The sequence below is a fragment of the Grampus griseus genome, assembly GCF_964374135.1.
Source record: "Grampus griseus genome assembly, chromosome: 1".
In the NCBI taxonomy this organism is placed as follows: Eukaryota; Metazoa; Chordata; class Mammalia; order Artiodactyla; family Delphinidae; genus Grampus; species Grampus griseus.
Window position 1 is genome coordinate 92,909,780 of NC_139017.1, and position 27,838 is coordinate 92,937,617.

The window sequence follows — 27,838 nt, forward strand, 5'->3', positions numbered from 1 at the left end:
TACTTTATAAAGAAGAAAACAGTGTGCATGATGCTCTTTTTGCAGATTTCTGTGTGTGTGCTGAGCCTTCCTTTAAACTGCTTATCAGTTTTAATTTTTAAAAAAACCTCTAAATAATTGTTTTCTTCTTTATTCCAAACAACTTCACAGCAATTTTCTGTGGAAAAATCTAACTGAAAGAATCATTCCTATTATGTTATTTATCTCTGAACAGAAATAGAATTAGGGCCCCAACTAGAATGTAAACATCTTGGGGCTTAACTGAACATTTCAGGTCCTCACGATTTTGAAAAGTCATCTCTGCCTAATGCAGACATCCGGTTTCTGAGCCCCGTGTTCTTTTTTGTCTCCCTACTTTAAGGCATAAAAATAACACGTGTGTTATTGAATATGCATCTTCATTGGATTATTTTTCTTTATTGGTCCTTTTAAGAAAGAAAATTCTATAGCCTATTTCAAATGAAACCGTATTTTCATGTTAGGACAAAGGAAGTGATTTAATAGGAGCAATATTGATTGCAATACTTGATACTCCTTTTTTTGTGCGGTCATGTGAATCACCACTCATTTTTGTCTCAGTGGTGATAGCCATTAAATTAGGATCAGTTCTACATTCCTTACTACTGAAATTCTGATCAGATGTTTAAGGAAACATTCCTATGGGAAGAAATGTTTATGCATTAATGATAAGTTTGGGACCTTCAGCAATACATAATTAAAGGAATTTAAACCTAGAAATGTACACTCAAATTCGGGATAGATGTGTTTTTTATCCAAGACCAAAAAGTAAGAATCTGTTGCATTTTTAGAAAAATAACAGAGAATGATATTCCATAAGCAACTTCAGTAACACATTCCACTGTTTAACAATCTTAGCATCTGGAAACTTTCCCTTTATATATGTTTAAACTTAAATCCTTCATTTTGTTTTTCTCTAAGTGGAGATAGAGAGCAACTGGTCACCATTCTCTATTTACACTTGAAATAGCACCACGAACCAGCACCACTCAGGGGACACATAAGTGACCTGACATTTTTCACTTTGGCATTTGCAGCAGTTTAAGGCAGTGGGCTATTTGTTATAGTCTTTGGCCGAAAGGAACTGCCAACCCAAACTCATGATCTTCAGGGTCCCCCTGCCACATTGTCTAGACTTTGTCAAATGAACGTAGATTAACAATTGGAAGGTCTCCAATCATGGAAATTCCAAGGAGGACCACTTTGGTTGTTTGGGTTCCAGGGGACCTGAGCTTATTATCAAGCAGTGATTAATTGAGTAGTGGTACCAGTGCCTCTTTTGCTCCTAAACTCATTTGACACCTAATATAAAAAGAGGGGAGGGTATGAAATTATAGTGAAAAAACAGTTTTTAACAATACTTGGCCTCACTCTGAAACAATCTGGTATTAAATAAAGAAAACAGCTCTTTGAATTTATCTATATATTTCCCTATACACTCAGATTTTAATAAAGATTACACATAATCTTTCAGACTTCTACCAGGTAATTTACTTTCACTGCTTTATATGCAGTTTTGTAGGACATCATGAAAATAATTGAAAATGATAAAACTTTGTGAAAGGGAGTGATATTTGTTTTGGGTTTGTGTTATCTTTGCCAAAAATAAAAGAGCAATCTAATGAAGTTTATTTATCCAATTTAGGGACCAACTGGTGAGACTGGTCCCATAGGTGAACGTGGACATCCTGGTCCTCCTGGCCCTCCTGGGGAGCAAGGTCTTCCCGGTGCTGCAGGAAAAGAAGGTGCAAAGGTACACCATGCTCAAGGAATTTTCTTGGCTGAAAATATTCATTTACTTTTTACTGTAGCTTCTCATTACTTGTCCATAGATTCTCTAAATGCTGGTGTAGTATTTAAATGAATGTCAGAAAGATATGTCAGTAAAATATTCAGTTTATTGTATCTCAAGGCATGACTGGACAATATACAAGAACAGTTAGTTCTATTGACCATAAAACCATCCATTTATATACACTCAACTGTGAATAGTAGCTCATTTTAATGTATATGACATTCCACACAATACTCTCATCATTAAACGGTATTCAGGCTTTACTCACAGTAGTTTAGAGGTAATTACAATTTTGTTTCTGGAAACATGTAGAGTTTACTCTCTATGATGGATGTTTATTATGTTCTTTAGGGTGACCCAGGTCCTCAAGGTGTCTCAGGGAAAGATGGACCAGCAGGACTACGTGGTTTCCCAGGTGAAAGAGGACTTTCTGGAGCTCAGGTATAATTAACATATTAATGAAATATGTGAATAAAATTGCTTATTAGAAGCATTTTTTTAGGTCTCAACTAAATAAAGATTCATGAGTAATTAAAGGGAAATATGTAAGCATATGCATTGGTTGTCATAATACATATAGCAATATACATTAGTGTCTGGAAACACTTCCTAATATTCTCATTTTGTCAATCATACATCTCCTCCTATTTATATTCAATTCACATCAATTCATTATCTTTGCTTTTCACTTTTCCCAGGGTGCACCTGGACTGAAAGGAGGAGAAGGTCCCCAGGGCCCACCAGGTCCAGTTGTAAGTATGATTATAATAAATAGCCATGCTATCCATGATTGCAAATTACAGCTCTTCTTTCATTACTCTCATGCTGTGATCCCACAGTGTGTGGAAGAGAAAATAAACACATGTCAATCAAATCAGTCAGTCAATGCCTGGTTTCTACCAGTTGCATGCTCTAATGAGTGCAGAAACAAAAGAGTTTAGATGATTGAAAATATTTATTTTACCACTGCTGTCAGGAGGTAAAAGGAGCTATCTTGCTTCTTACAATACCTGAGGAAATAAATCATAATTTGTCTGATTCTGAGTACTTGATGAGACTTCAATTTTATCAATGCTCATTTAAAAAATCCCATAAGTGTGAAAGGCATATATCCATTTTGTATATTATCTAGATTGCTTTATTTAGTCAATGTAACCTTATGAAATAATTGGCGAATGAGTAAATATCAGATTTTTATTTACTTGAGATACATATAACCCCCCAGAAAGCATTAGAATGCAGCCTTAATTTTTTTCCATTAATTTACCTTCATTCTTAGCTGTACCGTGTGAAGTTACCAATAAGAGCCAAACTACCAATTTTAGCGGTTTCTTCTCATTCTCCATTTTATTTCTCCAATCTAAAAAGCTGAAAGTTACCTTAACTTGCATCTCAACTTCTTTATATAACATATTGAAGTCATACTAGTTCCACCTCCAAAATATTCCTTTAATTTGTCCCCTTTTCTTCATTTCCACTACCACCACATTTGTTCAGACTCTTTCCTTTCCCTCTTTGCTTAATAGTGTCTTATCTCCTTGACTCTCTTTCTTACTCTCTTCTGTTAGTTTTGCCCACTGATTGTAGAATTATAGCTTAATACACAACCTTAACTCTTCCATTGCTTTGCTTATACATATCTCATGGTTCCACACTGTCTTTGGAAACCAAACTCCTTATAAGTTTCTTCAAAATTTGATCCCAATCACTATAGTCTATTTTATTTTTCTCAAGGCCTACATTCTAATTCTACCCAATTTAATGCACTGAATTTCTTGCTTATCATACTACCACAATCTTTATACTTTGCAGAGAATATAGTTTATACTATTCTTCTTCCAGGAAACCCCATTTTTCCTTTCTCTATTTGAAAAAAATCCTACTCATCCGTAGAGATCAAGCTTAAATGTTAAAATCTCTATAAGGTCATCTTTGGACAATTTGCTTCCATTTCATATATTAGTGAAATTTCTCTGCTCTTTGTGCTCTTTGTTATGATTCGCATTTTAGAAATTGCATTGGAATATATTTGGTTGTCTGTCTCTTTCATTAGACTGTGAGTTCCTTATGTTACTTTGGTTATATTCACAGTACAGTGCTGTCAATATAATCATTCCATATTTACCTATTTAAATTTATCATACATCCTGATACTGGAGTAAAGTGTATATAGCATAACTAATACTGAGAACACAGCAATATAATCTTTGGCAGATTGATTAACATTATATTTAATCTGTAGATCATACAAATGTCATTACGATGATTATGGTCGGTATGGATATCTGATAAGGATTTTTTAAAAAGAAAAGTAAGACTTTTCAATAACTATATTTGATATTCATAAAATTATATAGAACATTTTAAGATATCCAGATAAGTTAGTGGTGGTAGCATGAGTAGGAAAAAATAGTTGAATAAGACAGAAGTGCTTATTTGAGCATAGATAGAATCTTCAAAATTTTCAGTGCAATGCAATCTATTTATCCAGAACTTCAGGTTCTAAAGTGAATTTTATTTTGGAATATGGATGCATTTTTTGAGATCAATAGTTATTGCATCTGTGAAACCTGAATCATGAGCACAACATTTAAATTGTTTAAAGTAATTTTTTAGGACCCAAGCAAACAATGTTATCTGAGGTCTTTGGACAGTTGAAATCAATATATTTGTAGGGTACATAATATGCCCAGGAGATAGAGATATACTTTAATAGAATATTACTCAACAATTATCCGGTTACATGTGAAAGAACATAGTAAATATGATCAAAAAGATCTAATATTTATTCATTTAGCATCAAGAACCGCTTATTTGGCAATTACTACTTACTTCCCTGTATACAATTAAGCTCCACAGAAGACATACCTCTAAAAGACTTAAAATAAGGGAAACAATTTTGAAAAGAAACACACCAAAGACCAAATAGCACTATAAGACAGTCAGTGATTAAATGCCTAATGATATACAAACAACAATTATTAATTACTCAAGGGCAGGGGAAGAGAAGAGAAATCAGTAAAAGGGTCATGCAGGAGGTGGCCCTTGAACTTGGCTTCAAAGAGTATAGAGGATTACAAAATCATTAAGATCTAGAGAATGATACTAGGAAAGGGATAAGGTGTTTAGGGAACATCTGGTCTTACCAAAGTGTGACACCTTGGGAGAGGGACTAAAGTGTGATGAATTCTTGCTAGGACCCAGGTACTCTGCTATGTATTTACATAATATAATGCTAAAGCAGAAATATAATGTGCCATATGATTATTGAAGCTCTAAAATGCCATGTTGAAGTAATATGAAGATTTGAAGTTTTTGGAGTAAATGGAGTAAAAAAAAATTAAAGTTTTTTGGAGCAAACAAATTTAATAAAGTTTTAGGGAAAAAGTTATCATTAGTGTGTAATACATAGCAGAGATGGGAGAGACTCATTGAACATAAAAGTTCAGTGATCAATGTCATAATATGAGTGAGCCAATGATAGTACAGTGGGAAGTCAAAGGCCAGTGCAGATGGAAAAAACACTAGGAAGGCAGGATAGTAGGATTTATTACTAAGATTGGATATGGGCAGTGAGGAAAGATGAAAACTGAATGATGACTTCAAGCTTGTGTCCTTGGGGGAATGATAATTTAGTGATGCCTGGTCAGTTTTACCTGGTCAGAAACGATGACAAACACAAAACACTCTCACACGAAAGCTCAAAGCCTCTTAGTAGTCACAAAAGATTTTAAAATGCTTTTATACTTTGCTGATAGAAATGCTCCACAGATGCTGACTGTGAGTTTATTTATTTGGAATTAGAATCTATTCTTACAATAAATTAACATACACAATTCAATAGGCATCAACCAATTAAAATTCTTCCTCAAAGTTGTTGGAAAAGGAACCACTAAAAAGAAAGAGATCATCCACATTTATTAGTTCTTTATGCTATTACTCTAATTGCTGTAAAATATAACAGAGGTTCATGATGATGACTCCCACTTCATAACAAGTGCTAAACAAGCCTCAGTTTACTCCAGTTAAAGCAATTACATGCATGTGAAATTTGATTTTGAAATTTTTTAATTCCAAATTACCACGATTAAAACAAAAGTTGTTGATTTTCTAGATGTAAACTATAATTTATTCAGAAAATTTGTTCATGTTAATTCTCATTTTTTGAGGTTAAAGACTTAGGGGGATTATCTTGCAACTGAGAGTATAAACAAAGAATAAGAAGTGCTGACTTCTTTGGCAAGAAAGATAACATGTTCCATTTTGCAATGTTGATCAAAGATGTGACATCGAAATATCAGAGGAAAATATCTGGTCAGTTGGTGAGAGACAATGAAATTGTAATGCATAAGGATAAAGGTGTAAGAGTATCCTGTAGAACTCCTGAGTCTGTATCAATCTCATATTAAATTTACCTTAGGGATATTGACCAAGTATTGGTAAGTGCAGGACTAAAATTCACAGGAACAGAGAGAGATAGAGATTCAGCACATATGCATACTAAGGAAAAAATATCAAAGTGATGAGTTCTCTAAGGAAAAAATGTAAAGAAAGATGTGGATGGTAAAGGAAGTAGAAAAGGGAAAGGAAATTATTAAGAGTATTTATTCTTTCAACTCATGCTAAGAACTTTATAATTGTTATCTTATTTGATTCTTGCAACCTGGCCCAGTAGATATTATCTTTCCATTTTTAAAGGCAAGGGATCTGAGACTTAGAGAAGGTAAACAACTTGCCCAAGTTCATAGTCCTTTGAAAACGAAACACCACAGCACATTACATAGACCCATTTCCAGACATGTGTATCTCTTACTCTGTAAACATTGGCCTAACATTCTCTCTCTCTCCCTCTCTCTCTGTCTCTCTCAGTTGCAGTTTTCCAAGTCCTCTTCATCCTTCTTTATTTTGGTGAAAAATTTGTCAAAAGGAAAAGAGTTAGAGGAGCTAATATTACAGCTAACTAGGTTTTAATATTCCTATATGTGCTCTTTATAATCATTCTTAACTTGAATGAATCAAAGACTAAACTGCTTAAACGGATGTACAAGTTGGATCCTTAATGACCATAAATATTTTCCAGTATACTATTGAATCCTTAACTTTTTTCCTTAGAATACAATTCTTAAGGAGAGTAGTTGTGCTGTCTTTCTGGAATACTAGAGAAATAATAAATTCCCTCACTGCATAGGACGTCAATGAACTAAAACTAAAAGCAGGGTTTTTATCAACAGTTCTTGCTCACAGTGAGATTTGTAAAGTGTGTACATGTCACAGTTATGCACGTCAAACACCATACCCTTTCAATATATTCTGGCCCATACAAAGCAAAATGTATTTAATAGTCATCCATCTATACCTGTGTACATGTATACATTTATAAATATATTTAACATCTGTTCTTTTTATTCATAATCTATTCAGTTGGAAACATAGACCAGACTGTTTGTATCACATTGTTATGACAGCCTATAGAAGTGGATTTATTGAACTCTGATAGGTCTAGCTATGATGCCATTGGCTTGTATTTAGAGAAACTATAACGTGTAGAGTTGTATCAACCAAAAGTATCTATTTGAGGATATGGGAGATTTGTATGCAAGGCTCCTATTATGAGTATCCTCAGAAGAAATCTCTTACTAATAATAGCATTAGAAATGTTTGTAGTTTCTTGAGCAGTTAGCTGGTTTTTTTTTTTTTTCTTTCAACTGTTACGAAAATTAAATTTCTCTTTTTGTTATGGCTTACGGAAATAATGGAGTCAAATTGGGGACACAGTAGAGAAGAAAACTCCTTGCTTTTTGACTGTTTTTGTAATTTTGCGTTCAACTCTATACAAAAAGTACATATAATGTACTTTAATATTATCTTCTTTATTTTATTAGAGTTACTTTTTAAAAATGCTGTACAAGACCCATTGCATTGACTTCATAAACCATCAATGGATCATGACCTGCATTTGGGAAAAGCCTTGGTCTCTAGTATGCATTTTTAGATTACTAATATTGTTAGTCCTATTTTTTGCCAATAAAAAAGTTACTTGCTTCTTTACATTTCTTACCTAACATTTCTTATTTATATTATCTTTTATTTATGTCTTCCCTGTAAGCTGCTGTAAGTCTTTTCTTATGGAAAACTATAATTAAATAAATATCTGAATACACCAATCTATTAAGCTGGAGTTTTATAGATTCATTAAATGGACATTTCCTGCATAGAGCTTATGGTTTACTGAGGATGATGGATGCGGAATAGATAAAATAACATATTAAATAATGAGTAATATATTAAAAGATAGAACAAAGAAGTTGAAGTGTAAACAATGTATTTTCCCTAAAGGAATTAGGTTGGAGTTAAAGATATAAATAAAAATCAATTTGATCTATGAAAAGCAAGTTTTTTGTGGGTTAGACTTAGTCTTGAAGTCTTCATCACTGTTTTAGTCCTCTTAGCAAAGAATTGGTATCTCAATGTCATAGTTCTCTGAAGGTCTAGCTACTCGGAATGAATGTATATTGAGAAACAGTTTTTAGTGCTCCTGCTGAAGACAAACAAAATTTATCCCAACAGGATACTGTGACTTTGGGCTTCTAAAATCTGGCAAAAACCAAGCGTTCTCTGTATGCGTGATGATGTACAAAAAAGCTGGTAATAGATGCCCATCAAAGCAGGGCATGTTTTCTCATCTCAGGGGGTTTACTCGCTAAGTGGGTGTCTTGATGCACACACGCAAGGCAGGAAGAAGCAAGGGGCTGAACGGCAAGAGAGGAAGGCAGCACGGCGTTTTTCTCATATGTTGAACACAAACTGAGTAAACATTTTATATTTATGTTAACACAGTATATACAAATATATTATGCAAACGAGTTCTCAGATTGCATTTACCACCTATATTTTCATAAAACAAAATCAAGGAAAATGTATTCCCTGAATAATCTCTCCCTCATATGCTTTTTCTGATAAAAAAAAAAAAAGTCCCCTCTGGGACTTCCCTGGCAGTCCAGTGGTTAAGACTCCGCGCTGCCAGTGCAGGTGGCATGTATTCGATCTCTGGTGGGGGAACTAACATCCCACATGCCGCCCGGTGTGGCCAAAAGATAAAATAATAATAATAATAATTTAAAAAAATCTCCTCATTGCCAACAGTTATTTCTCTAAAAATAAGGAGATTTAAAAAAATAAAATAGTGTGCGGGTAAAGGCCCTCTATCCTTACAACCACATTTCTTCCCCGTCCCCAGGAGTGGGAGTTAATATGGAGAATGTATATGGGGAGGGGGCAGGCACATAGCTGCTAAAAGGTAAAAGTCCAAGATTTCACAACTGTGCAACGTATCAGTCTTTATTCCTTTCCTATGACTCCTATTTCATGATTGTCCCCTGATGATTCTCTCTTTTCCTCTTTATGTGCTATTATTTCTTCCTGTTGTTGTCTCTCCCTTAGGATTTTATATGCCCTTCTTATCATAATTCCTATTTCTTCTAATTATTTGTCCACATCCCATTCCAGAGAACCTTCTTTTCACTGGCTTTTTACTTATTTCTCAAACAAGGAGCTGGAAAAGTTTTTAGAAGGATTATACTTACTAACTGGGTCATATGCTATTCTTTTTAAAATTAAAGCACACTTTCTCTATTGGAATACGGTTAGACCTCAGGGAGCTATTATGACATCCAATCAGGATGAATCATGTAGACAGATGGTGGTGGGATCAGTGACCGAAGACTGAGATATTGTAGGACTTTAACTTAATCATTCAGAATTTATGTTTTAAACTCTGGTAATGCTTGATATTTTACCTGAATTTTCAGCTTATCTGATCTCAAATACATGTAATTTGCAGAGTGAAAATTACCTCAAACTAGTTTTGCCACAAAGGTCAACTTGGCTTTACAAAGAGAGGGGCAGACTTTTTTCTTTTTTTGCTTTCTACTTGTATAGCTCTGTTCATAAGGACTTGTGTTTATGTTTCTTTTCCTCTCTCTAGTGGGCTAATTGAAAGCTGATGAGATGATTTCTCTGTTTACCTCTTTCCTTTACTTTACAAATGCTTCTCAGAATATGAAACACCCAGTGAATATAACAGAAAATATTTATCTGGGGTTCTCCTGTGTGTGAAGAGTTAGAGAAATAACCACTATTCTCATCGCTTCAAGGAAATAAACTGATGCTATTGACTTGTGTTTTATTACCATTGCAAGGTTTAGGGAAAAGGGCTGCAGAAGAGGATAAAGCTAACATAAACTTAAAGAGAGGTCACTAATTATAAAAATGTAAATTCCTCTCTTTTAAAAATAAGTAAATGTCCAACCTTCAGTTGAAAATAAGTGACCTATAGTGGTTGCTGTTTAGTATTAAAATAACAGAATACTTCATGATATTACGATTGTTATGATTCCTGTAATTCCATACATACCTTTAGAAAACTTTTAATTTACCTTGTGTCCATTGCTATTTAAATCATACATTGGGGAAATATTTTTATAGTTTTTAGCCTCTTTTTCTCTGAGTTCTTTCCAGTTAAGCACTTTTGATGGGTAAAATATTTATCATTGCTATAGAGATGAGTATGTAAACAGTTTAAATTAGGACTAAAAATACTGTTTTGTGGGAAAAGCTCTACTCTTTAACTGTATGGCCTTAGATATACCATACACATTCTGGATCTTAATTTTCTCTCCTATAAAATTTAACTTCTGCAATCATTTGAGATTGCATATCTACTTTTAAAGTATGTAGCTGTTCATGTACAGTACTCCAACATCTGTTGCATTCATATTTTAGGACAGACTTTAGATGTATCAACACAATAATATCAGAAAAAACAGAGGGCAAATTATTTCTGTTCCTATTTTGTTGGCGAGAAAATAGAGCCAAATAGAAGTTAATCAGTTTGTTCAAGATGGGAAAGCTACTGGTTTCAGTGCTGAGAAGGAAAAGATCACACATACAGTTGACACTTTTACGTAGGGCTTGCTATGTGCCAGTAAGTACTCAGAGGGCTGAAGATCAATTTAAAAAACAAGCAAAAATTTTACCTTTGTGAGCCTATTATTATCCATTTAACCTATGTTTAAACCCAAACATGTTCATCTTAGATGTAATTGTTCACTTATCTGACAAATATAAAGCCCTCTGTTCTTCACTATAGCCAGTTATAGGACAATGCAATAAATTCTATAACTATAACTGTCTAGCCTTTATGGAAAAAAATGAATCTGCAGTGTGAGCTTCTTAAGGGCTGATGCCTGCCATAATACATTTTGTATTCCCAATCAGTGTCACAAGAGAGTAGTCTCACTATATTTTTGTTAAATATGTTCTCTTTTTAATATCGGGTTTAAATTTTCATTTTTAATGGAATTTCTTCAGTGATTCAATTGGGATTAAAGGATTCATAAGGCTTACTCTTAAAAGTTGACCTGGGAATATTTAAATAAGTTCTGTATGTTGATAACAGCATGTGCTTAATCAGTAGGTATCATCAGAGATTTTCACTTTTCATTTATAGATGTATAAAATAAAATCACTGCAGAGCATGCTGTTATCAAAAATATCTAGACTGTATGAATGTCAGAGAATGACTGTTTGGACAAAGGAGATAAGCATTGCCATTAATTCTTTCAAGTTTTCTCATTTTAGAAAGTGTTCAACCAATGTGAGCTTGTTCTGGTAGAAGTGGTCTTAAATGGCTTCTATTTCCTCTACTTATTAAAATTTAGCATAATATGTGTGAATTATTGTGGTACAAACAACCAGGGAATTTTTTCTTCACCATTTATGAAGTACTCTGTATTGCAGGAAGAAACTTTGTGTGAATCAGGGCGCATGAGCTAGACACTGGGCCTTACGGCCGCCTTTACCTGAAAAGTAAACAAGTCATACAGGAATTAAATTATATTGCATTTGTAAAGTACTTAGCACAATAGTTGTTTAGTAGACTCAATAGTTGGAAAATAATAAATTTTCTTAATATACACATCTGTTTTCTAGTGAATTTCCTCTTTTATCATTCTGGTCTCATAGCTGTCAAGCTCAACACAGTCTAAAATGATATCTTCCTCAGGTAGTCTTTGAAAAGTTGGGGTTTAAATTTAAAACAGGATCAAAGAGAAAGGTTTCATGACCTGACATATCAAAATTGCATCTCTTTTTGTATCATCAATTACAAATAAAATATTTCAGCCCTTAAATTGGATGCTTAGTTTAGATTTGATAACACTAATGGGTAGTAATGCTTTTGTGAGATTTTACAAGTAAAATATTAAAATGAAAATGTAACACACCCACCTTGTATGCACACTGATCCTCAAGAAATCAGATTTTCAGATATTAGAGATTTATCTTTAGGGATGATAGTGTTTACCCGAATAAAACAGAATCACCCTAGTCACACTGTATATTGTTTTCTGCTTATACTTACACCAAAAAAGAGTGCTTTCATTACTGAACTTTTTCTTTCTCTCTTTTCTGTAATTCAGAATTCTTTGCATTCCTCTCAATTTCAGGGTCCTTGCTCTCCTTCTCCTCCTTTTAATCCTTGTCTTCCTCCTCTGTTCTCTCTCTCTTTTTCTCTCTTTCATTGTCCATCTTCCTCCCTCCCCTGCCCACCTCCTCAGCCTCCAGGCTTCCTTTCTTTCTTTGCTGTCTCTGCTAAGTAGAGACAAATCTTTGCATGCCTTCAACTTTTAGGGTTGCACTTCTTGAATGCACTCAGAGGACTCTATTCCCATTTTTAATTTCTGCATTGGCCTCTGGAATCATTCATCCAAAGTCTGCCATCTGGTTAACAGTCACACCACTTGTGGTTGACTCTTTTGCATAAAATATTTTAATATTATTAGATTAAAAATAACATTTTGACAGAGGACAGATGTTTATTATTTAAAAAATACTAACTGAAGTTTTCCTTTGTAATCTCTTCTTCTTTAGTATTTGAATTATGATTGGTAAAAATTTATTTTTCACACAACTCTTAAGCACTACATCAATACAAATTGTCATTATCATTGTTCTTGTGTTCATATTTAGTTAGTTCTCTAGCTAATAAAAATAGAAATTAGAACAAAGTCAATAATTCATATTTGTATAATAAAATGACTTCTAATTACATAGGGAGAGTAATATTAGAAGATAAATGTGACAGTACTATATTTTCCAGCTTTTATAAATCATTTCTTTGAGTTTTAAAATGATGATGTTATTATTTAGACTTCTTAATTATTAAGGAAATCTGCTAATAATCATATTTTCTAATATTTCACATTAGTTCAATCTTGAAAGAAAATGATAAATTAAAACTTAGCCACCCATTTAGGAATCTAATGCAAAGACAATATTCTTGTTATCTTTCAATAAGTAAAATTGGAAATGGTAAATAGGTTATCTTTGACCTATACATGACTTAGTAAATCTACATTTGCATTTCTTTTATTCTTGCTTTAAATAATGTTTTCTTAAATTGTTGATAGAGATAATTAATATGAAGGCAGTATCCACACTTTTTAAAATTTTACATATTAGGTATTTTTTAAGCAAACTAATTGAAAATATATAGCCTCTATTTTGAAACTCAATTGGACGTACCTAGTCAAATGTGAATTATCTAGTTAGTGTTCATAATAAAATCCAATGGTCCCTACAGAATTCTAAGATAAATTTAAGGACTTATTTTCAGGAAAAAGTCCAAGCTCTGGGATAGTGATTATTGGACTTTATTATGTAAAAAATTATATTTGTACCTCAAAGCAATGACAATTTCTGAACTCATTTTTAGGACTTTGAAATTGTGATTCAGCAAGTTTGAGGTGAAGTCCAGAAATCACTTTGAAAAATGCTAGTCTAGACAGTGTATCATGCCAATCCAGAATAATACAGGGAGAAAATTGTATAGGAAGGTACTGTTGGATTTATGTCTTATAAAACATTGTGAACAATTGTGAACACTTAAATGAAAAGAGAAAACATCTGTAAAATATTAAAGATATATAATTTTGAAATATTTTTCTTCTTATCAGTATTTCTTAACTTTAGTATCTGTGCTTAATATTGGGGCTAGAACTTAATCTTTTAAATTGTGAGTACTGTTCCTGTCTGAGATCTTAAAATTGTCTAAAAGTGACTTTTATGTTATGTAAACTGTAAGATTTCACAACTAAATAAGTGATTCTTAAGTGTAAATTTTTCCATCATTAATAACAAAATACCTTTTTTCCACTGTGCTAGGGCTCACCAGGAGAACGTGGGTCAGCAGGAACAGCTGGCCCAATTGGTTTGCCAGGGCGACCAGGACCTCAGGGTCCTCCTGGTCCAGCTGGAGAGAAAGGTGCTCCTGTAAGTAATTTCAAGGAGGAATATATTATACTGTCATCCTGCACAAGTTATTACTTTTTATTCAAGGATATTAGCTCTTCATAGTCCACTGCATTCTTTCTGCATATGTGCCTGGCATATAAACACACTTATTTTTATATTTATAATACAGAAAATTTCAAATTCATTAAATGAGATGACATTTTTCCACATTTTATGAAACCCTAATATCTGTGGGGGAGTTGGATATTATTAATGTGAAAGGCTTCTGAGTTTGTTCCTTTTGAAAGATAAAACTGGACTTTTGATTAAAACCATACTTTGCTGCTTTATATTAGAAAAGTGTTCACTTTTCACTCCTCTTGTAGTACAACTTAATTTCCAATCACTTTCATGGTCTGTAAGTGAAATGCATAGAAAGAGGCTGCACTTCTCGTGTGATTTGAGTTTTGATCTACAGTGAAAGAGGTGGAAAACATCTGGTCAATTATTTTATCTTATATTTATTTAATAATTATGGATATATTCTGTTCATTAGGTTTAAGTTTCATCATCAAGATTTCTCCCCTAATTTTGTTCCTGCTTTTCACTTAATCATATTAATTTTCTAAAACAACTAAAGCATTCTCTCATCCTCCAAGGTTAAAACACAAACTTGTTCAGTAAATATATATAAAAATTGCTGATCATTGTATGCAAAAAATATGAGTTCAATACTTTTGTGTATATGTAAGTTTTGAAATATATTATCTAGTTTAAGCCTATAATCTTCAAAATACCTTTTAATCACTAAGGACCTAGTTTTAGCAAGTTGAGTGAGATTTAGCAAGTTGCTTTCATTGTCCATTGACATTACTGTTTGTGATCTTGTTTAAGTATTTCCAAATTAAAGTGACTGTTTTTCTGTAATCTACTACCTTTTAGACACATTTAGAATAGGACCATATCACCTGTGGTTAGAATCTTTTGGTGACAGAGAAAGCATTTTTAATTGCTGAGAAGTTTTTAAAGCAATGTATTTCCAGCTTAGTAAATTTGTTGAAAATTTAGACATTATTTTCTGAGATGTTAAAAGACAACTATAAAAAATTGTTCTTTGGCTCCTTCTTACAATTTCTATAATTTCCAACCAATCTCAGACCTAAAGATTTGTCCATAAAATTTTATAGTGTACTGTGCACTGGGAGGGGATATAAAAGATATAGATTCAGGCCCTTTCATACAAGTTCATTCAAAAATTCAGGGCACCCGTATATTGGCACAACACAATGAAGAATGTATACAGAGAAAACAGATATGCATTGCTTTAGTATACCAATTGAGAATATACTTATTAGAGAAGCCAAGAATTCTCTGAAGATAATAAGTTGAAGGCTGGGTTTTAAATACCTTGACTTTATGAAGAAAAAGTGAAATATTGAAACAAAGACAAGAATATGGAAAAGTATTGAAAATGATAATAAATTACTTTGGTGATATAGAGGAGAAATTATTGACAGAAGCCCTTTTCAGAGATAAGATTTGGCCCAGGTTTTGTTGGTGATTGGTGGTATTATGAGGAGGGAGGGAGAGGAGAATGTTCTGCCCACCTGTTCTCTCTGTTATTCCCACCACCAACAAAAACTCCAAGGTGTTCATTCCACTGTTCTTTTATTCAACAAATAGTTATTGAGAGCTACTAAGTGCTGGACACAGTATTAGGTAGTACTTTTGAAGAAGTTATCTATCTAGGGATGGTAGCATCAAATGGTTATAGAAGTGTTGGGTGAAAATACCCATAGCCCTCCATGCAGACGTTTAGTAAAAACTGATGGAGACGTTGGCTAAGATGTTAAGCAAAGTCTTTTACCTCTTCCTAAACCCAAATATAAATCTGATATAGTGGTATAGATTCCACACAGACCAGGATCAGAAGAAATAAACAGCAGGTGATTCCTGGCTAGAGATTATGTGTACTGTAATGAAGGCAGTTAAGAATTAATCTGTCTTATTTACAGATACTCTCATATAAAAGGATTGCTTTTTGGAGTTCAGTCTCTCAAGGAAATCCAAATTAAGGAGAAATATCTGAATCAGCTCATGTGTTCAAAATAGTGACATTCACTGTGAATAGCACAGCACATTTTATGAGTGGAGATAGTTTTGAGACATTGCAATATTTAATTTGAAGGAAATAAAAGGTCTCCAATGTGACATCAGAGGTATGTGTTAAATGATAATTATGGCATAGTTTTGAAAAATACAATAAGATTGTATGGAACCCAATAAAGTAATAAACTTGTTAACTTTGTTTTATAGACATTTTGTTATTTTTGTTGTCATTAAGCAATTAACTAACTAGCCTTAAATGGCTACTCTGGGCCATAGGCCAGCTAGGTACAATGGAATACAAAATCAGACAGCTTCTGCCCTCACACAATTTATTGTCTGATGGGGCTTTAGATAATAAACAAAGAATCACTAAGTACCTGTATAATTACAAACTCTGGCTAATGATATAAGGAAATGTACTGGTGTATGTCAGCTTATAACAGAGGGACCTAAGCTGGAATCAGAGCCTTTCCTTGGGTAGGACATTGATGATGGAATGTAAAAGATGAGGAGGAATTAACTAAGTGGAGGGTCCTCCTAGGGGCATTCCAGGCTAAGTGAACAACATGTGCTCAGGCCAAGTGACAGGAAGGGTATGACATCAAGTTGAACTAAAAAAGATCTACATGGGTTGAAATATAGAGAGCAAGGGCAAGGGAGGCTAGAGGCTGTTCCATAGGTAGTAGGAGCCAGGTAATGGCAGACCACACTAGCAGCTTGGTCTTTACCTTAGGAATGGTAAACAAGTAAATTGACTATAAAGAATGTTGGTAAGATGATTGTCTCTCTGATTGCAGTACAGAGGATAGCTTGGAAGTAAGAATAGATGTGAGATAAGAAGGAAACATTTCAATAGTTGAGAGGAAGCCTACTAGTATTTTGGGGTAAGATGCTAATGGTGGAGATAAAGAGAAGTAAATATATTCAAGAGATAAAACTTAGTCATCGTAAATGGACAGGAGGTGGTGAGGGACAGAGGGGTGGGGAGCAGGATAATGTAAATGCAGGAACTAATGACATGGATTCCCAGCTTGCGTAATGGGAGAAAAGATAGAACCACCAACTGCAATCAGGAATAATTTTGTACAGAACTGATGAAGTCTTGACTTTTAGGAAATCACTTATTTAAGCTCTGAAAGGATTTTTTGCTATCTTTATTATCAAGCCTATACTTTTTATTTTATTTTATTTTATTATTTTTTTATTTTATTTTTTTTGCGGTACGTGGGCCTCTCACTGTTGTGGCCTCTCCCATTGCGGAGCACAGACTCCAGATGCGCAGTCTCAGGGACCATGGCTCACAGGCCCAGCCACTCTGCGGCATGTGGGGATCCTCCCGGACCAGGGCACAAACCCGTGTCCCCTGCATCAGCAGGCGGACTCTCAACCACTGCGCCACCAGGGAAGCCCTCAAGCCTATACTTTTTAAACTACACAATATAGTTAAATTTTAAAAAGAGGAAAATAATGTCATTGTCAAAAAGTAAACAAAAATTTTTAAAAAGCTAACAGCCTTGTCATTTTGAATCAGTAAAAGCAGCAATGAAAGAAAATATCAAAATCTAGAAAAATTCATGAAACATTGTTAAAAAATAGAAAAAGTCTACACATAAAGCATATTATAAAGTTGGGTATACAAGCAGCACAGAAAAAGAGTAAAGGGTCAGTGAGTTTTCACAAACATCGAGCATCTGATTTATCAATATATAATGCTTGATTTGAAAATGTGTGATTGAAAGAAAAATTCCAAGTTGGGTCTTAATTGTTTTTGTGACCCATAACTTGAGATTCATAAATAGTTAACAGTGTTAGTATTCTTAGTCACGAAAGAATGTAGAGATCTTTTGTGTTATCATTTGCTACTAGGAAATAGCAATATATTGGGAAAATATACTTTGGGGGAAAATCAAAGCAATTTCCTTGTCAAATATGGAAGCCAGAGTATGACTGTTGTAGCTGTACTTAAAAATTGTAACAATAGCTAATTTATAGGTTTCTTACGGCAAAGTAATGACCTGCTGGATTTTCAATGCAGGGAGAAAAAGGTCCCCAAGGCCCCGCAGGGAGAGATGGAGTACAAGGCCCTGTGGGTCTCCCAGGGCCTGCTGGGCCTGCTGGCTCCCCAGGAGAGGATGGAGACAAGGTGAGTGCTCTTTATTCATATTAGTGCATCCTGTGAAAAATAAATTTTTCCTTAAGAATCCTGGATATAATCTCTTTTAAGATTAGATGTCAAATCTAAAGATATCTTTTCCAAAGTTTCAATACAGCTTCCTTGTGCTCAAAAGTTTTATTTTAGAGGTTGAGAATTATTGTTTTCCCAGGAAATAGTATGTAGGATATAAACAAGACAAGAACAATGGTAGTGAGAAAAAATAACAGATGCCAAAGTTGCTTATCTATTTTTAAATATATGTTTCTGAAATAAATGTGAAATTAATTTAATTAATTACTTGTATACATTTAGCTGTGGTGTCTTGGATATTGCAGAATTAAAATTTAAGAATGAGCTGCATACATATTTGATAATCCTATACTTCCCTATTTTTTACTAACTTATAAGTAAAGATTCTAAGCTCTTAATTTTGAATGTATAGCTATGCTGTGTTTGAACTGAATATATTTTCTAATATTATTGTGAAATTATATAACAAAATTTGTTAACCAGTGCTCTGATAATGTGCAACATTTTAGCAGTTGGAAAACTAGGAGAAAAAATAACTGATTTTTGATTAATGTGTAATTATATTTTTATATAAATTAATGTATTTTCATTATTAGTTTATACTGGTAATATTTCAGACAAAATTGATTTTGTGAATTAAAAATCCAGCTGCAGTATTCCTCAAAGTCCAGTTCACTTTTGTTTGTCTATATACTAATCAATATTAGAAATCAATATTAGTCAATACTAGAAAGTGAGAAGCAGGCTTTTCCAATTTAAACTGTGACATTAAATGTTAACACATAATTACATTAAAGTAAAATATAATCATACAATGATAGTGATGACAATGCAATGGCAGGTATGGCATATTAGAGATAAACTTTAACTCAAATCTTTCAAATACAGGGTGAAATCGGTGAACCAGGACAAAAAGGCAGCAAGGGTGACAAAGGAGAAAATGTAAGTTTCCTATTTCTTATTGAGGGGGCATTATTCATTTAACTCCTTTTGGTGTTAACCATGGATATTTTTTCATATTACTATTCCCTTACCTCTCTGAAGATTATAATATTACTACTATATTACCTCTGTGGGAACTATTCAGTTTGAGATTCAGTCAATTTTAATAAAACCTCTTTTCAAATTATGTGTTAAGAAATGCAATAATTCCAACCCTAAAAGCCACAGAATGAGACTAAATCATCAGCAATTTTACCCTCCATTGTTTTTGCACCATTAGTTTGAATACCATATGGTTTAAAGACAAATAATATCTTAAAGTTGTTATGAAAAGGATTTTTGACCTAGTGGAAACCTGACAGGGACTCAGGTACCCCAGTGGTCCCTGAACCACACATACCTCCAGAATCTATGCTTTAAGCACTCTTCCCACTGTGTGGCAGTTTTAAGAAAAAGAGCAATCCAATCCAATGACTCTTTAATGTTTGGATCTTTTATAGTGCCTGATCAGTTATTTATGTTGGAAAAAAGGACAGTTAAGAAGTAATATTTATGTATGTAAGACTCATAAAGCCATTGAAATCTACTGCTCAAAATAAGGAGTTCCAGTATACTTAATATATAATACTGAGTTTGTATGTGTTTACATATAAAGAAAATTCTGAGGTTTCATATATCATTACTTTCTGTCATATAGAATTCCCCACATCCTATTTTTCATTTAGAAGATAGCATATGGATGCTTTTTTCATGTGCTCTTTCTGACACATACATATCTCATTAAAGAAATCTGGTATTTTGAAATTTTTCAAGTGTGAAACTTCAACATGATTTATATTAGCATAGAAATCCATTTTTAAATATCCACAACATTATAGTTGAGAATGCTTTCAATAACTGCCAATTTAAAATTGATTGCAAGTAGGCAAGTCTGAGTCTCAAGGAGTAAAATAAATAATGGTTGACTGTACTGAATGCCAAAACATTTTTTTTTCCCCCAAGAAATGTAGAGATGATTAGTAGATTTTGATCAACCAAATGCTCTGCACTACATAGCTCAGGCTCCTCTGGTTTCAGTTTCAAAATTACAGATTTTTATCTCACCGCAGGGTCCTCCTGGTCCCCCAGGTCTTCAAGGTCCAGTTGGTGCCCCTGGAATTGCTGTAAGTATTCCCCTTTGTTCAGCAAATCTAAAGCCTTACCGTTCTCTGATCAGATTTATGAACTGTCACATAACCAGTCTATTTCATGTGGTAATAAGTTTGTATGCTTAACATTAAATCAAGTTTAAATTATCTAATATAGCTAACCAAGCTGATCTTTATAAACAAAAAACACTGTGACTTCATTTGAAGATAGATAATAAACAGTTGAGAAGTACTTCATAGACAGTTTCGAACATTATTTTCCCTTTTTAAATAGCTTTTACTTCACTTGATATACGTGAGAAAATCAAAATCAGTCATATTTCAGAATCAAATAATGTAAGCAAAACTAACAATGGTATATTTGCAGTGGATAATGGAAATGTAACTTACTTTGTACTTGGTAACTTATAAATAAACTGTCTTTGATTAAATTAGAAATGGCTACATTTTTATGATGACTTGTAGCAGAATCATGATTCTTCCAGTTTGTGATCATTTTTATTGGTCTTTTCTAGGGAGGTGATGGTGAGCCAGGTCCCAGAGGTCAGCAGGGGATGTTTGGACAAAAAGGTGATGAAGGTGCCAGAGGTTTCCCAGGACCTCCGGGTCCCATAGGTCTTCAGGTAAGATGTTCTCTGAGTTGCACAACCTTGTCATTCCCACTTACTTTTCACACCAGGTTTTCCGGAAGTTGTAAAACAAAACAGCTTTCCTTCTTTCTATCTGGGAACTAGGATACAAAGTTTAAGTATAATGACTGTTTTACTTAAATGTGTATCTGAACTTTAACTGCTTTTAATCAATTATTATTAATTTTTCTGAAGCTGCATCAGCCCTGGTTTCTGTTTCTGGAGTTTATTTAGCCCCACCATAGGTATAACACCCCTTTTCTTCATCCTCATTGTATTTGGAAAATGAATAACAACCTTCTTTAAGTGTGACAGTTAGAAGCAAGATGTTAGAAGCATTCTTTCACACATCTCACAGCAAGAAAATTAGTACTCCAGATGGCTAGCAAAAATTAAAAGCCTTTTGATAAATAGCAAACTGTCAATCGCAACTATTAACAGAAACTAACAACAAGAAATGTTAAACAATAATAGGTAAAATAAACAAATTAACAGTAAATTGGTCATTTAAAATAACTTCTTAAATTTACAATTATAATTTGTATTTTATGAAACACTTTCAGGGGAGGAAATATTAAATTGTAAAACATTGTAGGCTAAAACATTTTCATTCAAATATGGCTTACAACTGGGTTCTTAGGCAAAACATTGCATAGTAGACATCTGTTCTGAGTTGTTTTTCCACTCTTCCATGTGAGGTTAACTACTTCCTACAAACTTTGGAAACATCTGACTTTCTTCTCCCACTTGCTTATTCAATACCTACATAGTGATCCTCTAAAAGATTAAAAAATTTTGTTTTAAATGCTATTTGGGTGCCATGTGAATATTAGTTATGCCACATTAGCAATATTAGAAATGATTAAATTAAATCATCTAGTTCATTGTACTCAAAATTTTGTGAAGTTGTGGAAAAGTAAGTAAAAGTTGAATTTGTATAAATTTAATTTTTATCTCTATTTTCATAAGTAAAGCCATAGAATATTAGTTTTTAATATTAACTAGCTTATATATATATAATTGTACAAATTATATTGTAAAAATATAATTATATTATCATAACAATTATTGTTATAACACTCAATGGATGTCTACCAGTGAACATGATGTTATAATTTTCTACTTTTTTTAATGCCAAAATAATTATTTTTCAACTTGGAAAATGTAAAAACTTCATTTCATATTTGTGTTTAGCCCTTTTATACTTGTTAGACAATAATAAATAAGCAATCCTGAGTAGTATATATCAGTATGTATGAGAAGTACACATATTTGAAAACAACAAGGCATTAAAAATTAGATTGCCAGTGGATATATTACCACTCATTTTCTGCTTTTTCAGTTAACTGATTATTCTGAATCCAAAAGTTTGTAATTTAGAAATTTAGTTATCATGATTAAAAAAGGTGCCTTGTAGCTTATATTTACAACATATTAACATAAAACATAAAAAAAGTCTTCATTTCCACAGAGTAAGAAATGTCCTCTTTGATGAGGATGACTCAAGAAATCAGTTCCCTGAAAAATTGATTATATTTTTCCCACAGCTACCTCTTTAAATCAGGAATCTGAAAAGATGCTAATGTAATTAACATGTTCACAATCACATCTGCATACTTTAATTGAGTCTTCATGGCAGAATAGATATTAGCAATTATAATAGACAGAAATAATAATAATCTAATATTCTGTTTAAACGACTTGATTTTTCATTTCTATGTTTACTATTTGTCTGCATATGAAGGAGACATATAGAATGAGAGTTCTTGGCCTGAATTCATTTTTTTATTTCATCACTTATGTAGTAAATGATTTTAAATTGACAGACCTTAAAACAGAGTCTCTCCATGCATAAATTACTCCCTAGGAAAGAGGTAGGACATGTGAAAACTGATTAAAACTGGAGTGCAATTTTGCACATTTAGTTCCTGCAACAAGAGAATTTGACTCATTATGTTTCTATTAATTTTAATAAGAAGAACATTCTGTCTTAACTCAAACTATAATCAAACTTCATAAAAAATAAATATTTAAATATTTTTCTATTGGAAGGTTTCTATTGAACTAATATTAGGAATAATCATGTGTAAATAAAAGATGGAAATGCAGACTGGGCTTATTATAGAAGTAAAAGACAACTATGAGCAAATATTTTATACCATTCAATTTGGGGATCCCAAATTAGATGCGCTCTGTACTAAAAGTGGTGGAAACCTGTACAGAAGATAAGGAATGTGATTGTTAATTTATACAGTGTTTATAAGAACTTAATTATGTTTAAGCTGTAATGCTTACTACTTAAGGAAATGGACTTAAACTGAAATGTTTATTTCATCTGTGTTAAAAATCTACTTGTCTGTTAAGAATTTGAGTTCATGTGCTCCATCAATGGATTAGAATCTCTTAGGTTGTAGATCTGGGAATCTAAAATTTTAGGGATCTCTTTCAAATAATTTTTAAGCAGGCTAAAATCAGAAACACTACCTGGCTCTTTCCTCCCAGGAAACTTACTAGGAACTTCTCTAGTAATTCTAGAAGCTAGCATCAGATGATGATAACTGTTTGGGAAGTACATATGATAGGTTATTTTCCTAGACATCTGAATGATATATGAGAAAAAATAAATGACATTCTGGTATATGTTGTTCATTATAAATCAGTAATTAATATTTCCTCTAAAAATGAATATATGGAACATTAAAAAATGTTTACAAATATACTCGGTAAAGTACTCTCTCTCCAAACTGAGAGTCATATGGAATTAGTAGGTCACAAAAACAATTTAGTGGGTTATTACCAGCATTAAAAAATGAAATATAACAGGATAAGGTAAAATAGAATAAAAATATCAAAGATCATCATCTATCCATTCAAGGTAAGTATTACTTTTTGAAACCTATGTTTCAACTATTTTACATGTGCATGTTTACTAGGTAATAAGTATATTTATTAGTGTGGGTTTTGGTCAAATACTTTGTAGCCACTGTGTGTAGGACCAAGTCAATAACTTTACTAAAATATCAGTAGAAATGTAGAGCTTATGTAGCGTGTATTTTTTATTTCTTAAATAGATTATATCTGAAATACTATTGTAAAAATGTTTAAATATGTATAAAATGTATGATTTATATACATAATGATAAACCCAAAAACATTTTAAAAATTAAAACAATCCATAATTCTACCATATTAAAACCTATTACCACTTTTACTATTTCTGTCCAATAGTCATCATACATATTTTAATACATATTTCACAGTTAAATTTATAGTATACATTCATTTATATTTGTATTTAATACTTATCATAAACATTATTCATATTTAGAATATTAGTATCATAATTATAGTCTTATAATATTCCATTAGTTTATACAACCAAATTTATTTAACTATGTTTTCTTATGATTAAACATCTGGAATAATTGAGAATTTTAACTATCATAGCTAGTGTTACAAGAAACATCTTATTGCATGTAGCATTTCCTGTTGATTTATTTTCTTAGAATTCATTCATTCATCATAAATTCAACATTTTATTAAAATCTCAGTTTTTCCCTGGCCTTCTGCTTATTGTTAGAGATAAAAAATTGACACCTGAAAGAGCACTGCCCAGTGAGGATAAGTATGTAAACAACTGGTATAATTGTGTTTTTAAGTGTACATTCAAATATGTACAAAGTATCATTGTGATATGAAAGAGGAAATATAAACAGCTCTGCATGGGGGAACTAGTTAGGAAGAGCAAGAGGAAGTAAAATAATTTTTCCATAAAGACGGGGCCCGGTGAAATTTGTGTGCAGCTGCTCTGAGTTTATTCAGTAGCACAAAACCTCTCCTAAAGCATTTACACTGCAAATGAATGTAAAGGAAATGGATTGAGAGAATAAGGGAAGTGTAATATATCAGGTCTCATGGCCTATGAGTTTTTAAGATTCAGAAGTGGAATTAACAGATTAAAAGTTCAGAAGATATTTGTAACCCTGGATATATACTGGATGGAATATTTATTTTTGAAAGAGTTTTGACTATACCTAGCCATAAAATCCTCCCTTGGATAAGGTGTTCTAAAATAATTTGGGACAAGATTTTTCCAAAAAAGTTTTACAATGGTAGTTCCATATACTACTCATAAAAGATGGAGAAAATGATTTAGTATTCATAAATTCCCAGACCAAATAATGTGCTTAGTTCATGTAACTGAAATCAAACAGTATATTAGACAAAGCATAAATTTTATTAGTGAATGTAGATATAAGATTCCATCCTATATAGTCAATATTTGCATTGTAAGTATTTTGACAAATGTTCGTTTGACTCAATTTCCATGTTCTTATTTAACTTATATTTGATTTTTAATTCTATATTAGAAATTAGCCAAATATATATTTTTTAAATACATGAATGACTTTTATTATTTTCTACTATATTTTCTTAGGGTCTGCCAGGCCCACCTGGTGAAAAAGGTGAAAATGGGGATGTTGGTCCCATGGTAAGTTTCTATGTTTTAGAATTGATGTATGCTGTGAATTTCTACATTACTAACATCTTTCTTAAGGTTTATTAGTATGAACAAAGTAGCCCTAAAGGCTATGATTTTTCAGATTGATGCCTCCCTGATTCTCACCCAAACTTGCATCTGCCGCTATTGAATCTCCCGCCACAGTCTTGACTAATTCTCTATCTTTTCTCTTTCTCACTTTGAAGTAGTGTTTTATACATATATGGTATTCTTAGGTTGATGTATTGTTATATATTTTTTATTTCTATGTGTATTTATTGTTGAAGTGTATATAAACTGCCACACTTCAGTTACTTATTAGTCTTTAGCTCTGGACTTTGATGTGAAACAGGTAAATAATAGATAATAGTTACCCAGGATTTAGATAATTAGCAAATGTTAACAGTATTAAAAATTAATTGTACTTTGAAACAACTTCTTAATTTAATAAGGAATTCTGTCTTAATCAGAATGCTATAACATAAAAATTTGCATTTATTGATTCTGGATTTCTCCTCTAAGTTTAAGTCTAATAATTCAACTAAAAACTTGAAATACATATATTTGCTGATTAAGGACTATCTTGGTTAAGGAAACAATTAGCCAAGGTCATTGAAATCTATGAAATGTAATGAATACATTTCCTAATTGTTCTTTCCCTTCAATAAACATTGCCCCCAATTTTTGCTTCCTTCAGAATACATATTTTTATATTTGCATATTAGATTTCATTTTCTTCAAATAAGAAATTATTCTTATTACAATAAACTTAAAAACTGAGAACATAAATATTGCTGATTCAAATAACTAATTAATACCTCAAACAGCATCATTACATAGCAAACTCCTCTCTAAATATGCTTGCTATGGTTCCCTGAATCATTAATACATTCTTGAAGTAAGGGGTTCTGGTCACCAGTATTTTATAAAAAGTGCCCCAAGGTAATCTTAAAGCACAACCAAGAGAGAGACCCTTTGTTTGAGGAAGACAACTAAATAGTTAATCTTATTCCAATTCTAGCATATGTAACATGAGAGCTGACATAAAAAACAAAACAAAAATATACAAATAAAAATATAGAATTAATGAATTCTAAATCTACTCAAGCACCATTTCCGCTTCAAAGTTTATGTTCCTTTTATACTCTAGCATTCTAGCATATTCTAGCCTAAAATATTTCTAGCTGTATGACTTCATTGTACCAGATAGTAACAATAGACTTTTCTAATTTTTAATTAAATTGTTCTTCCTGCAGTTCTAATTTCCCCATAGCTATGTGTAAATAATCATTTGCTAACATGATGTTGTATCCATCACAAATGACTTATAACACTGATATGCTTCACTGACTATGATTTTGCAGGCTGAAACTTCTTTTAGTTTTCTTAATCACAAAATGAAATATCAGAAATGCATTTGAGTTTAGACTTCATAGACCTTAATATTCATCTCTTACAGGGTCCACCTGGTCCTCCAGGTCCCAGAGGTCCTCAAGGTCCCAATGGAGCTGATGTAAGACTGTGAAATATGTTAATTATTTTGAAGTTATATAGATATTATTTAATAGCAGGTAGTGTCAAGACATAATGGAGACAATTACACTCCTGTTAAATGTTTAAGAGAACAAGAGCTCAAGGATCATTTACTCACTCCATTTTATTTTACAGGAAAAGAAAAGCTTTGTAGGGAGCTAGTCCTCACAAATATAATATAGGTACAAAACTTACAGTCAATATATATTAATATTTATTGGTGAATTAGAAATACTAGCTCTAAGAACTGCATTGTTCAGTTCAACATACTGTCTTGCACATAATAACTGTACAATGTTGCTGAATTGTTTCCAATTTAACCTTTATCTTTTACAATTGCTTGAGGAGATGGTTGTAATTGGCTTGATTGTACTAGCCTAGGTCTGTACTCCAAACAGCCTTTATTTATGCATCTACTATCTAAAAGTTTTATATTTTCCTTCTATAAAATATGTTAGAGTAATATGTGCATGATAATATGTGCACCTCTTACCATGCAAAAAATGTTTCCTGTCAACTGTATAAAGCTTTCCTCCCCCAAGCTTAATTGTTGACTGACTGTTCCAATATTACAGGAATGTAATGCCATATTTATCTTACTGTTACCATTAACAAATTTATAGGCTGTGATGTTCTGTTTTCATTTGACTTTCCCTTTTCACAAAGAACAAGTCATTTATTCTTGTC

The 27,838-nt window shown here is 32.5% G+C and overlaps 1 protein-coding gene across 4 annotated transcripts in view; it reads left to right on the top strand.

Moving 5' to 3' along the window:
- COL11A1 (collagen type XI alpha 1 chain) overlaps positions 1-27,838 on the top strand; it is a gene marked incomplete at its 5' end in the record, with an annotated part of 194,942 nt that overhangs the window by 128,814 nt on the left and 38,290 nt on the right. For all 4 annotated transcript variants that reach the window (XM_082652321.1, XM_082652323.1, XM_082652320.1 and 1 more), the window contains 10 exons: positions 1,664-1,771; positions 2,165-2,254; positions 2,512-2,565; positions 14,036-14,143; positions 18,249-18,356; positions 19,287-19,340; positions 20,450-20,503; positions 21,004-21,111; positions 25,556-25,609; positions 27,078-27,131. In XM_082652321.1, coding sequence (XP_082508447.1) covers positions 1,664-1,771; positions 2,165-2,254; positions 2,512-2,565; positions 14,036-14,143; positions 18,249-18,356; positions 19,287-19,340; positions 20,450-20,503; positions 21,004-21,111; positions 25,556-25,609; positions 27,078-27,131 — 792 coding nt within the window. The remainder of the gene's footprint in view (positions 1-1,663; positions 1,772-2,164; positions 2,255-2,511; positions 2,566-14,035; positions 14,144-18,248; positions 18,357-19,286; positions 19,341-20,449; positions 20,504-21,003; positions 21,112-25,555; positions 25,610-27,077; positions 27,132-27,838) is intronic.